Source organism: Amblyomma mixtum, chromosome 3, assembly GCF_055824585.1.
Source record: "Amblyomma mixtum isolate Tamu chromosome 3, ASM5582458v1, whole genome shotgun sequence".
Taxonomy (NCBI): domain Eukaryota; kingdom Metazoa; phylum Arthropoda; class Arachnida; order Ixodida; family Ixodidae; genus Amblyomma; species Amblyomma mixtum.
Window position 1 is genome coordinate 429111562 of NC_143014.1, and position 14354 is coordinate 429125915.

General features: G+C 44.4%; 1 protein-coding gene across 12 annotated transcripts in view; it reads left to right on the forward strand.

Annotated features, from left to right (window-relative positions):
- Positions 1–14354, forward strand: part of LOC149358053 (uncharacterized) — a 284686-nt gene that overhangs the window by 233409 nt on the left and 36923 nt on the right. For 9 of the 12 annotated variants that reach the window (XR_016291914.1, XM_089585028.1, XM_089585033.1 and 6 more), the window contains 2 exons: positions 11694–11750; positions 14182–14297. Coding sequence is in view for 11 of the 12 variants with exons in the window: in XM_089585028.1 (XP_089441154.1) it covers positions 11694–11750; positions 14182–14297 (173 nt within the window). In the remaining variant the exon portion in view is untranslated. The remainder of the gene's footprint in view (positions 1–11693; positions 11751–14181; positions 14298–14354) is intronic. The other 3 variants (XM_089585029.1, XM_089585031.1, XM_089585026.1) reach the window with 3 other exon arrangements.

A 14354-nucleotide genomic window follows, 5' to 3' on the forward strand; every position in this document is an offset into this window, starting at 1 on the left:
TAACAAGAAATTGTTGTACTATGGCCATCTGCCTGGCACACATGCTGAAATCATCGCACTCTTGTGTGTGGCAGTAAAGCAGCTTTGATGTTGATAGCATCACTTATTGAGGGTTTTTAATGAGCCATATACACTTATACATGCACGTCAAGCAGAGTCGGCCTCGATTTTTGAGCTCTGGCTTCTGTCTGTCCCATCGAAAGCGATATATATATGCCTGTGCATGTGTGCATGTGTGCACACATCCACTAGCATGTGTCTTATTGCATAGTGGGACAGAAAGGAGCGGAGAAAGTTCGTGTCTTTTGTTGCGTGTAAGTCTTGAGCTGAGCTCGGCTTCGAGCGTAGTGAAGCCTTGTGGGTGTGGAGGACCCACAGAATGTGGTCTGGGCTGTCATCCCCTTCTGTGGCCATGGAATGAGCCCCCAGTGGTGAAAGCAACACTAACAGTGGGTGCCCTGTGTGACTAACTGACTAGGTAGTGCAGGCATGGGTCCGTTTGCACAAACCACTACTATTTCACGCCCACGTGACACACTGTGCTCGGTTGACTGTATGCCAGAATTTAAAAACTTGTACATCTGCACCATATACCACCAGAGCTCGGGTTGTACTGACTGAGCATGTAGAAATGTCAGCTGCCGAATGGTTTTTCAGTGTGTATTGACTACGTGCTTGCCAGTTCTGCATGCATATTTGTTAGTGCGGTGTCATCCCTAATGGAGTGTAGTGAACATTGGGTATCCTGGTAAAAATATGTTGGACGCTGTCATCTCAGTCCGACTCTGCTGACTCACAAAGCTCCAAGGGTGGTTTAGCCATGCTCGCAGTCTGCGTACACTGACAACCACCAGGCTGCAGTGTTGTGCACAAACGTAGTGTCGCACGGTGGTTGCACATTCCGGTTGCACATGTTTGTACAAGCGGGCCCATGTCATGATTTCTCACGGTGCTCGTAGTGATGGGTTGGGTGTGCGCAAACTTTCTTCCTGGCTGCATATGTTTTGTGTGCATTGTTCCCCTTGTGCTTCTTTGAGCAGTAAAGTTTTGCTTCGCTATTTGGATTAAAAAATGAAGAAATCTGTTCAAAGTCACTCACTCATTTAATCTGAGGGCAGGAGTGGAATCTGGTGCTGAGAGCAGTGAATGAACCTGTGTGACTGCAGTGTAAATTTCACTCCTAATTCACTTGCAGTGGATTGGAATGAAATATCAGCTGCAGTCCTGTGTGATCAAAGGCTATGTAGCAAACCGCTACTACCTGTTAATGAGATGCAATGTCGTATTCACAAAACTTTGCAGTGCATTAGCATAAAATCTTTCTTTGTTGCGAACAGACTAAGCTCTACCGCAGCCATAACCTCAGCAGTGATTCCTGATGTCAAATTTTCATTCTGAAGCTAGCATTCAGAAGAAATGAGTGAGTGGATTTTGAAAAAGTTTTTTTTTTTTTCATGTCGTAAATAGCGATGCAAAACCTTCAGTGTGCATCTCTTGCTCCTCGTGTGGTCCACTCTCCTCTTATGCAAGCTTCCATGACTACATTGTTGCCTGGTGTGCGGGCGCCTCGTCATTCTACCTGTTCTTTCCCTGTCTGGACATGGCTCTGGTGCTTCTGCTGTCTGTCTCAGCCACACCTGTTGTACGTCGTCTGAGCCACAGTTGGCGCATGTGAAACCGATGAACACGCCGAATGTTCTCTCGCGATAGTACAACTGTGCACTCAGTCAGAGAATGACTGTTTTTTAGAGACTGGTTGCAACAGGATTCTTCCACCAGGTGTTGTAGTGCTTGCAAGTACTCGTACTGCAGTGTGGTGCCAGTTACAATTTATCTTGGCTTTTTGAACCTGTCACTTGCTAGGAAGGTCTGTTTTGAACAAGGCACAGGGCAGAGCTTGCTGCTTCACTGTCAGTGTTCACCTGGAGGGACAAGCCTCATACAGAAGTTGCTGTCTGGACACACATTCATGCTAGGCTTCAAAACTCCACAACTAGTCACAGGAGCAGGTTTTTAATATTCGTGTTTGTAACATTGAGATACAGTGTGCATTTAATTGTACTAGTATTTTTGCTGAGGTACCCCTGGTACTCTCAGTGGTAGCGCATTTATTTGGGAAAGGTAGCTGTTCCACGGTGATGGTTGAATTTTTTTTATCTTGCTGCATTTGTAGCTTAATTTTTGCTGCTTGACTAAATGGCTTCTAGTGACAGTTCATTATTGATTGCTTTCTTGGACTACTTTGCAAGATTAATACAAGGTCTAAAAGATTACCTAGTATTCTTCCGCGGAAAGTGCTGTCTCATCTTTAGTTGTCATATTGCAAAGTATATGATTTGCGGTGGCAGCCACCTGTGCTGTTTGCAGTAGCCAAATAGTCTGCATGCTTCACTTCTCTCTTTCAACAAAACCTGTTTACTTTCTGGTAAAAAAATTAGTTTTCAGTGGCAAGATAGGGCAGCAAGTCATGGCAATTTTCCCTTTATGTTTGAGCTCTCACAACAGTTGCAAAATTTCTAAAGTTCCTCGCTCAGTTTTTCCTTTCCATTAGGCGCCATTGATGCGTAAAGACGCCACATGTGTGCATTCAGCATTGTGTCACTGGGAGGCACTCATGCTTGCTCTTTTAAAGCGAGTGAAAATGTGCTCTGCAATAATGCGCCTTGAAGCCACGCTTTATTGAGAAAGAACAAAATCGAAACTACAGCCATTTTCTAACAAGAGTTCCCTGACATTTCAGAGCCAATCTGGCCCATTCTTCATGGGTGGCAGTAGAGTTCTAGGAATAGCACTTTCATAGCTTTTTCCTGCATCGGGCTCTATAACATTACCGCAGACAGCAATCGTGGCTGACTGTGCATTTAATGGCATAGACAACAAACCAGCACTTTTAAAATTGTTGTTTCCGAACTACGATAGTTGCCCCCTTAGGAAAGGGCCGAAGGATTTGTTCGTGCAGTAATCTTTCTACTAATTTCTTTCCTGCTCTGCTTAGTTTCATTCCAAGCGAGACAGATCTCTGTCATTGATCCTTGCATTCATCTTCTTTTTGCCCAGTTTTCTTTTTTCTTTTCTTCCACTAGTCTGGAAGGCTGTCGATGACTATTCCTCAGGGGCACAGCAGATGCTTAGTCTGGCCTGTTCTTGTTGCAGCTGTTGTGTCACTGCAGGGTATTCGTTACATATTTGTTTTGGCCAATATGCTCAAGTGAGCGAAAATGGCGAAACTGGGCGAAAATGCGCGAGCTGGTAAAACATAATTTTCAGACGTAGCTTAGTTGATGCTAGCCATACCTTAAATTCTTAAGGGCTAGTTCGACAGATGCTTATTGTTTTAAACTTTTCGGGAACTCATGGGTTGATATTTTTGCTAATTTGTATCGCACCCATGATCCCAATCAGCTGATCTTGATGGGAGCTCCCATCAGAGCAGGGAGCTGTAGAGTTACCGCTACCCTGCAACATTAGGTGGAATTTGCCAGCAGCCAGCCGGCCGTGATACCAGGCCAGATTGCTAAGTCGTCAAGGGACCAGCTGCCAAACGCTGACAGCACCTAACCAAGTGCATTCACCCATTTTGCACCGTGACTCTCGTGGCCTTGTGAAGCCCTAAATGTGCACAGTGCAACTGTTTGATTGTGAGCGATGAAATAAAACAGAAGGCGGAGATGAGCAGTACAAGCAGTTATGTGTAGGCAATGGATTTTCATAGTGATATATACAGGGTGTTTCACCTAAGACTTTCTGCAATTTTTAACAATAAGCTATTTGAATTAGATGTGCGCTTTTTCTGCCATAGCATTGTCAGTGGTGTAGTACATCATAATGCATCTAAGACGTGCTAACTAGCAGGCTTGTTAACCAATATTTAATAGTTAACTTTTAAACTATTACCGTTGGGCTCCTTAATTATTGAGAGGCATGCAGCCCACCGTAAGTAATGTCCATATCCGTTTTTAGAATTTCGAAAACGCGATTATCCTCGGCGCTGTGGCCCAACAAATTTCGCCTACATCGCGCCAAAATACATGTGGTTTGAGAAGCTTGCAGGCAAAGCAACCTCTCCAGTGCACGTAACTCGTCGAAATAGCCAAAATTTGTTGGGCCACAGCGCCGAGGATAATCACGTTCTCGAAATTCTAAAAACGGATATGGACATTACTTACGGTGGGCTGCATGCCTCTCAATAATTAAGGAGCCCAACGGTAATAGTTTAAAAGTTAACTATTAAATATTGGTTAACAAGCCTGCTAGTTAGCACGTCTTAGATGCATTACGATGTACTACACCACTGACAATGCTATGGCAGAAAAAGCGCGCATCTAATTCAAACAGATTATTTTTAAAAATTGCAGAAAGTCTTAGGTGAAACACCCTGTATATTGTTACGGGACGGCGGGCCCGCGCAGAGAAAGGCACATAGACTCAGACACAGGAGACTCAGACATAACCGGCCGCGGCGATTCTCCTTTGTTCTCTACCTCACGCGCTAGCGCCGCGCGCTCTCCCCTCGCGCTCGCCCCGCGCCTCTTCTTTATTTGTATACCGCAGCGCGCTCTTGGTTGCAAAGGTCGTATGCCGTTACAATATAGACTTGAGAAGACAGGAGTGGCGTGTTCTGCGGAGACACAATAGAAAGGGAAGGGTATGGTGCTGTTCTCTGTCTTTCATATTTGAGAGCTAGCTCTGTTTGTATGCATTGACAGTGAAGTGGGTAACATCATTGAGCCTTGCAGTTGGATTTATCTTCCCGTTCATTTTCGAGACAAAAGTACCATTTTTCGCAATTCTTGTGTTCAAACTTCGCTTGTTGAATGATGCGAGGCAATGGCGTGCCTGTGGAGCTGAAAAGGGTAGATTGTAATGTGTGAATGTTTTACTGGGAACCAGCTGCTATATTGTAACCACAGCAGAAGTGCCAAGGGAAATGCACACGTGGCTGCATAAGTTTTCCAATCACAGGGGCCAATATAAGGCTTAATTTCTTGGCAGTGTAAGCATGCAGCTCTACACTGAAGGGCGTCGTGCTCTGCACTTCCCTTTGTGACGTGCCTCTTGCACTGCTTAATGTCTTGCTGCTCTTTCAGGAAGTGTGGAAATTCAGCAGTTTTCTGATAGCTTCCGAGTTCTGAAAACATCTATGGGCACCTTTATGTGTTAGCAGGGCTCAGCGCGTTGAAGAATATTATTGATGCCTAATGCTCTACTTAAACTGCGATCCTCATCATTCGTAGCCTCACGCTAACTATAAATAGCCTTGTGTAAGGATGCATTGTGGGGTAATAATTTTGCTGCTGAAGGTACTGCTGCCGGTATTTAACAGAGGCAGCAAATGTGCACCAACATAGTCTGTCAATTACTGGAGTGCAAAAATTGACACTTTTGAATACGAGTCGAATGCGAATATGATGAAAAAATGCTTTCGAGTATTGAATAGAAAATAATGTTCAGTGTGAAAAAAGATGTTCAGGAAAAGATAACTAGGAAAATGTTTTTGTCCCTGTTCTCTTCCTTTTTTTTTGCAAAAAAGTTTCTTTGAAACTAGACTGACTCAAATATAAAAAAGAACATGCAACTTGTAATGTTGCCATGCAAAATATGTCACAAAATGAGATCCTTGAACTGACACATGACTGGCAGCTAAATATAGGTAGTAAAACCTCGTTAATTCGGACTTCAAGGGACTAGAAGAAAAAAGAAATGCCCCCCCCCCCCCCCCCCCCCTTCCCCAAAAAAAGTCTTGTGAGAAGGCTGGAAGAATGCAGACGTATGCGAGGAGAATGCACACTGACGTGAGAGCGGTGATACTGCTTCCACTGAGAGAGAGAATGACCAGTGACACTCCAGACAACGTTTGAAAGCAATGCACAGCGTGGTTTGGACGGCTGGCGAATACACTGCCGGTAGCTGCTGTTGCTGTGGGCTGGTGGTAAAGTTAAGAAACCGAAACTATCGGGCCAGGCTATTTTTTGACAGAGTAACAGAGGCCCTCCTATGCACTCGTCAAAGGTGCACGTTGCATTGCACCATGCAATAGGTGGGATTTTTACTCAATTGCTTGACCCCTTCGGGAGCTCCATACAATATTCCGCAAGTGGGCTTCTCTGCATTTCATTATTGACGAAAATAATGTGACGGAGCTCATGCTAGGAGAGTTGTGAAGGCCACAGGGCAAGTGCCATGGGTGTGGGCGTTATGTATGTAACTTGTGATTGTTTGAAACGGGAGGTCGGCTGTGTTGTTCTCATCACATGCGATAAGCGAGAAAGCCCACTTGCGGCATTTCCAAGGGTACAAGCGGTCCGAATGTGACTGATCCACTCAATAAATGACGGAGAAGGAATGAGAGAGGGTGCCTTTTTACTCTTTTTTTCTTTTTTGTGACACTTCAAAACTTGATCTTCAGATAATTTGCCCAGGTATTGTGACTGCCATGGTCAGGTTTTATGAAAGTCGGACGCAATATTGGATCTCTGCCGAATATTCGAAAATTTTCTAATACGTATTTGGAAGTTCTCGAATATTAATTTCTCGAATTTATGAGCTTGATAACAAATGTATTCGATTCGTATTCTGTTTCAAATATTTGCACATCCCTACTGCAGTCGTTCTAGCCATCTCTATGGGCAGTGGACCAAAATCTAAAATCACTCACCTCACAATGCTGTCTGCTTAGACCTATGTGAAGCTAAATGCTCTTGCGAGGTCCAGTACTAGCATCATTAAAAATTGAGCTGAGGCATTGATCCAGAAAGCAGTGGCTCCATAAGCCAGTCAGTCTTCAAGCATTATGGGCTTCAGAATCGTCAGCATACAGTGTTAGCTTTTGAAAAAGCAGTAGTGTGCCACCCAGCCATTGACTGTTGATAAAGGTAATGTCACAGTCATAGTTTACTGCAAAAAGGATCCAAGTGCCACCAAAGCACGAAATTGTGTTCTTTTAACATCAAAAGTTTGTCCTAGAGAGAAGTTTTAGAAGGAACCCAGGAGTGGTTTCCAAGAAAGAGGCTAAAATTCCAGAAACTATCACAAACTGTATACCTATGTACAATTCTTAGCATCCCACAAGGTCAAAAGTTTGCTCTATCGTATGAATAATTGAGCCTTTTAATCCATGTTCTCAAAAGCCTTGACTGATCCATTGGGCAGGAAACAATGTCTATGCTGTAGCTTCAGCTCAACTGGGTTAACACATTTGTGCATATAGCTGGCTTGTAGCTTGCACCAAATTAAATGCTTTTGCCCCACTGCATTTTGCTTGTAGCTTGTAATAAATTTAATCTTATCGGCCCACTGCATTCTAATTTATCTTTTAAGCCACATAATCTGGATGGTTCTGAAGCACAAAGTGATGCATATTGTTTATGTTGAGAATGAAATAACTGCATGACCCCAGCATGTTGTATAACCTGCACATTATGTTTTTTAGGCCCTTGTATCTTAAGTCGCAGTTGTTCGCTATGTATCTGACATGACAAGTCACACCTGCATTTGTCATAAGACCATGTTCAAAATTGGCGAAATCTGTTGGCGTGTTCCTTAGGACCTTGTTTGCACCTGAATTTGAGAACCACTGATCAGTTGGTTATCCTTTAGTCATTCACGTTAAACTAACTGTAGTCAGATACAACTCAAGGATAAAGCGGCAGATGCCCCTCAAGGAGGCTCTGCAGTCAATGGCGTCGACTGATTTTCATGATACCGCAGTTGATCCAATTAAGTCGTGGTTAATCCCTTTTCAACTGCCCCCGTCTGTAGTGTCGGGCTAGCAGGCTTAAGGGGATTAAAGGGACACTAAAGAGGAATAGTAAGTCAGGCTAGAACGATAGGGTAGGCTCACGTGATAGCAGATATGTCATTTTTGCCGAAAACAACATTTTTATAAGCCAGGAAATTGCGCATAAGTGAGGTACACGTGGTGCCACCACTGGAACATTTGGGCAGCAGTGACGAGTGACGCATTCATGAATGAACGCTATTTCACCGTCTCTGTGGGCAGTTGCTGTCGAAATACAAGGAAAGCAGCATGGCAAGCTTAGCTGAGAGTGCGAAGAGTGTTCTAATTAAAACAGCCCAAGACAGATAACAGAGAGAAAGGTTAGTCGCAAACACAAGCGATGAGGCTTTCGCCTCGCATTCTGTGCACTCAGGCTGTATGTAGCCATTGTGTGCAGAAAGTTCAGAACTGGAAGCTTTCAAAGGCATTCACACTATGTGTGCTTGTTATGGGGCCAATGGAGTGGTTTCATTGTCACTTCAGCCGTCGGATTGACTACTTTGTGCACGCTGCGAGCGCTTTCCCTTTTTCTTTAGTGCGAGCTCATGTAGACATGTGCATGCATGCTTGTCGTCAACGTGTGAGGTGCTATGCAAGCACGTGGTCTTCCATGTTTTTTGCGCAGTGGAAAGGCGGATATGCTTTCAGATGTGCTGAAAAGTATCTGAGAAGTACCATAAGTGTGTGCCGTCACCTCTCATTTGGCTCATTAAATAAAAAAGTTTCCCAGCGCAGGTCATCATGCACATAGTACATTAGGCGCTGACACGCGAGGCAGGGTTTTCCATGAGAAAAACATTCAACCAGCTGATGTGTGTTCGTAAGAATTGTACATGCATCCCCTGCCGACAGCTATAGCCGGCAGGTGGCAGACTACAGTTGGGCTTCCACCCAAACTGATTCATTTCCACTTACAAACTACAGGAAGCAATTCATGGACATAGAAATCACAGTGACCACAGTGAAGTCGATCACAAGGGTTGTCTGCATAGTTAGTCAGCAAACGCGATAATCGGCAGCACGGTGCGCTGTTTGAGGAGAAATGTGTGTGCAGTTTTTCAGAGCAACAGCTGCTCGCATGCTTCTGAGGATCGCTCGAAGCTTACATGTGCACTTCATGACAGCACGCAATGCGCCGAAGGCCGCACGCTCACATTGTCATCTCCGATGTATACATGCGTGAGCATGATCAGCAGTTTGTTCTACGGTCAGTGGCTGCCATCGATAACTTCACGTAGTTTCTTCCGCACTCGCGGAGCTCGCGGAGAGTCCGTATCGAAATAGTAGAGGGCAGAGGCGGCCTGCACTTGCACATTGCTGCCGTGACCACTGATCTGTTCACTTACAGTTTTTGGTGTCCAGTCTCGTTTCTGATCTTTGGAAGTGGCGCCTCTGATTGGTCGGATTGCAAAGACGCTATGGAAATGACATCGTGGCAGTTCATCTTTTGCAGGCACTTTGAATCTGGAGGGGTTTCGGGACTTTCATTTGCAGATTTCTTAGCAATGCAGCCACCTTTTCATGTAGAAAAAAACGTTGGTAGTGTTCCCAAGGAATAGTCTGTTCGTCTTAGTGTGCCTTTAACCACGACGTCGCGAGAATTGGTCGTTGCCATTGGCTGGAGGGCCTGCTTTGAAGGACATTTGTCTCTTCGTTCCTGAGTTGTATCAGATTATAGATAGTGTAAAGAGATACATTTCATAATTAGGCTAAGATGATTTTTACTTATTTCACACCTGTCACCTGCTTGACACTGTGTGATCACAATGGCTTTTGGAGAAGCCAAATGATTTTATTCAAGTAAAGTAGTGCGCTATCTGAATGGCAGGAACAGTCAGTCAGTGCACTCAGCAGAAAAATGACTCCAAGGATTAGACCAGTTTGCTTTCATCTTTAACAGGCTTCTAGTTGGGAAGTATTTGTTGATACCTTGCACCTTATGTGTCTCACAAAAGGGCTTTAGTTGAAAACAGTACAGAATACATGTACAGAATAAGCAGGTTGTGGACTTGCTGCAGAGCTGCAAAAGCTGCAACGGCAGCAGAAAGTCTTGGAGCATCTAAGAGAGCAGAATGCAATGTAGAAAATAAACTTAGCTTATATAAAAATTGCAGCTGTGCACACGTATATCTGTAATTGCCATACTAATCTCGCGGCCGAACATTGATTCTTTGCCTCCTCATGTCTGTCTGGTTTACATGTCCATTACGAGTGTATTTGAGCTTTACATGAGGGTAGGCTATGTTTCATTATAAATAGCAGGAGACAAGGCGACAAGAGGGGACAGAAGACAACACTTGCGTATTGTCCTCTTCTGTCTTTAATCTTTTTTCAAAATATTTATAATGAGTACTTGCCAAGTAGCCAAGTTGTTCATGTGAGGCAGCTCTGTCTGAAGCTGTATTTAAAATTAATGTTTTATATTTGAGAGCTACTCTCTGTAGCATAAAGTCCTGTTCGTGCTTCCTCTGGTGTTGCCTATTGCTAGGAGCACACAGCTGCTCTCACGCATGGCTGTGCACCTGATTTTGTGCATTGTCTTCTTGCCTGTTGGCTGGTTTGGAGTGCCTGTTCCGTGCACTTTTTTGTTTTTACGTCTCCTGCATTGTGGCATTTTGGCCTTCATCTCCTACGTGGCATGACTGAACCATTTGCATGGGCATTGTTCACTGGAAGAAGCATCTGATTTTGCACTAGGGGCCAAGCTCATATTATAAGCAGCACTGACATGACTTGAGAAATTTAACAGCTTTACAGGATGGTCCCCATGTAAAAGCAGAGTTGAGGGAAACAATATTTATGACATGTACTGTTTTTGGCTCAATCCTGAAGGAAAACTGGTTGTGTGTTATCTGGCACGCCCTTTAGTTTGCCATTGCAAGCGTGTTGTGGTACAGTACGCAAAGAAATACAAATTTATGCACCTTCACCTCTTGTGCTTGGATTGGAGCATGGTAGCATCCAAGGGATGATCGGATGTGCAGCTCTTTTATTCTGGATTTTTTTTAGTGGGGATTGTGCCACAGACGTCCGCGAAGCAAAGAAGTAGGCACAGAGCCGGCTCATAACCCGCACCCAATTTGGCAGAAATTTTAGTTCAGCATTCATTTGTGCCTTGATTCTTGTTCTAGCACATAGCACATTTGGATTGATTGTTCAAAAAAATGTCAAGGTTATGCAGGTGCTTCAAGGGGCCATTCAAGCATCAGTTTACATGTAGCCGTAAGCAGTTATTGCAGGAAAATAGAATAGGCTTTGCAAAACCATTCAGTGACGGAACAAGGCCGATGACACTAAGGCAAGATACTATTGTCACGCTCATAAATTAACCATTCTTGTGTCGGTTTGCTAAAGGCACCTTGGTTGGTGTTAAGAGCTTTGTATGTGTAGTGCTGCTTTAGGCGCAGCCGAGACAATCGTGTGCCATGCGTCATTTGTCTCCTTCACTGCCTTGCTTACTTTTATGGCATGTGTCCTCTTGGCACCGATAACACAAGCACGTGGCATTGTGTAATCAGAGCTCTTAAAGGGCCAAGCTGTCTGGTGTGGCTGCCAGTGCCACTAGTGCTGCAAAGTGCAGCAACACAAAACCAGTGCAAATGCTGCATGACAAATTGTGATAGCATGGAATCAGTGCAAAGTCAGTTGTCTTCTCTCTTTTACAAGAAGCGACACTGTTGTGCTTCTTCAGGTGGCCAGCACAGCACTTGCACGCAGCCTCCCTTTCCTTGCATGCCTGCATGGGTGATGACCTGATTTACCAGAGGGGTGCTGTCGGCCCAGACCCCGTTTTGGTGGCCCAGTCGTAGAAACATCATTGTGGCAGTTGTCTTTCGGAGACACTGCCTTGTTGGGTGCTCGGGGATCATCACTGAATGGCTGGACCCTGTGTGCGTGTGTGTGTCGTTGTGAACAGAGCCCGTCATTGGACCATACCCTCCAGCGGACAATTCCGACCTCGACGAATACGAAGGTAGGAAGAATCTAGCCCCGTTACCTGTCTTGTAGCATGGGGTGGCAGCTGCTTACCAGTTAGGAAAGCATTGCCTCTTTTCATTTGTATATGGCACTCGCTTTGCGGTTTGGGTTTTTTAATTGCTGAGAGAGTAGCGTTTTATACCAGGAACATTCAACGTTTAATAATCAAGACCACCTGTCACTGCAACTCGCTTCTTTTAGAAATGTTCAGCAACCAGTTCATTGCACATGTGGCATGTAATAGCACAGTTGAACAAGTGAAAGCAGGAATTGCTTGCCTTTCTCTTTTTCCTGATAAGTGAGGGGAGCAAGCTCTATGTACATGCAGGCATGGCCAGAATCAATACTGAGCACACTTCAGTGTTTCCATTTTTTTTCGCATGTTAATTAAGGAGCAAGGGGGGGTAAAGAAGGGAGGGGCCTTGTTGTATGTATGCATAGCTGCATTAGTGACACTCAAAATAACGTAGCAAAATTGCTCATTTTTCCTAGGTAATGCCCGAGAGGAAGTAGTGTGTTGCAGCATGCTCTGTATTATTCTGGTTATGCCTGTACGCGCATGTAGCCTGTAGTTTGTCGCAGAGCACAAACTTTAGCAGCTAAATATGTGGACAATAGTACATTTGGTATTCTTTCAGTATAGAAGCAGCTAAACTTGAGTGCCATGTAATAATTTGCCTATTTTGTTACCCTACCTGCTTGTGCATCATTATTCATGTCTCCTGCAGGGATAGCATCTCATAGTCTACACTGCTGTCATAGCGTTGGGTGGCAGTTCGTGGCTTGTTTTTGTGTAACAGCATTGAAGTGGAAACGTATGCTGATATGTCATTGGTACAACTGTGGCATTTCGCAATTTACCACATTTTATGTATAGACTCGCATCAGCAATATGACAGCTGTTGAAAGGGTGTCTGCATGTGCAGATGAGGCACGATGGGAAGCATGTGTTGCTGTCAGTCGTGAAGCTGAGTTTCTCTGTTCCTTACCTGATGTCTTGGTTCATAACAGCAGTTTCACCCCTCATGTCTTGAGTTTTATGTTTTAACCCTTTGCGGTCCAAACGTGTACATATTTTGCGGCCATTCCAGTCTGAGACTATATCACCAGTTTTGGGCACATTGAAAGACAACAAGAACGGTGAAAGGACAACTATGGAATGTTCATTTGTTTGGCGTTTATTTATGTGCCCTAGTCTTTCAGCAATATTTGGTCAGCATGTGGTTTAAGAAATAGCACATCTGCATAGTGAGGAAAACATGCTCAATTCAACCATGGAAAAGTTTGTCGGGTGGTGCCGACAGCACACCAGAATGGTGTTGTTGCGTTGTCGGAAGTATCCTGTCTAGGGACCCCGAAGGGTTAAGCATTCGCTTGATATTTTCATGCAGCTGAAAGACTAGCAGAGAGATTTTCATTAGCACTGTACATTGGTTAGTGGTATAAAAAAGAAGAAATTTCTGGCTAGGCTTTGTTCTTTGCATACTTTGAGCTGCTGATGCCTCTTCTTTTAATATATTTCCATAGGGCCTTGTGGTAGCTCCATTTCTCTGTTAGTGTGAACTGTGACCACTTGCATTACCATCCATTCCCATCGACACAAAATGCCGGTACTTTGTGAAGTGCTTGCTGAGCACGCCTCTTGAAGCACATGGGGAACTTGTGCACAGTGAACAATTTGGTGTGGCCAGACACTTCCCAGACCACAGCAGTTGTGCACGAAAGGAAGGACAGTCTCCTAATTAGTGCATACTTCAAAACAAGCTTGTCTAAGTGCCATGAGATAAACTGCTCATGTGCATGTTTGTGCATTTCTAGTTTTGGAACCTCTTATTGTTTGCTGTGGGACAGAACTTGGCATTAAAAAGGTCCTGAACCATATTTTAAGAAATCTACTATCTCTTTACCTCTGAGCCTTTCCTTCCCTTTGCTCTCAGCACCGCAGGTGTGCTGGAAGCTACAGGAGTTCTGCCTGATGTGGTGCATACAGTGCTTGTCCATTTATTTGGTGCTATGCGTCTTTTGTTGTGATAATGCAGTTGTAAGCTTTGTGTAAAGAATCAAATTGACTATTAGCAACACTTTGTCGTTCTGATACTGTGAATGATAACCCAGTCAGTATTTAAACTCCCTTGGACACTCCGTGGACGTTTGGGACATCTGCAGGACGTCCAAAGGAGTTTCAGTGCCCTTTGGGAGGTTAGTGCCACTAAAGGATCAGAATGAAAATGAGAAAAAGGGTGAGGAAGAGATACCTACCTGAAGAGATACCTACCTATGTTTGTATTGAAGGCCACCTTTTGTAGCCTGTAATTCATTTTACCTTCATTTCTCGTCAGTAGGTAATGAGGCAGTGGCTTTGAGTGCGTGCGTGCCAACACCTGTCATTGATATTACTCATCACTGCCTTCTACAATGGCTTGCAGCCCAGCTTCATCGCTACCTGGAGTCACAGGTAAACATTCACTACCGTACACCTGTGCGCACTGAGGAGAAGGAGTATGTTGATGAGGAAGAGCTTCGTCGGAGGCAGGAGGCTGCTGTGAGTGTTGCACGTACTTCATCAGTGGCCATCTGACTTTTATCAAGTGGCCCCTCT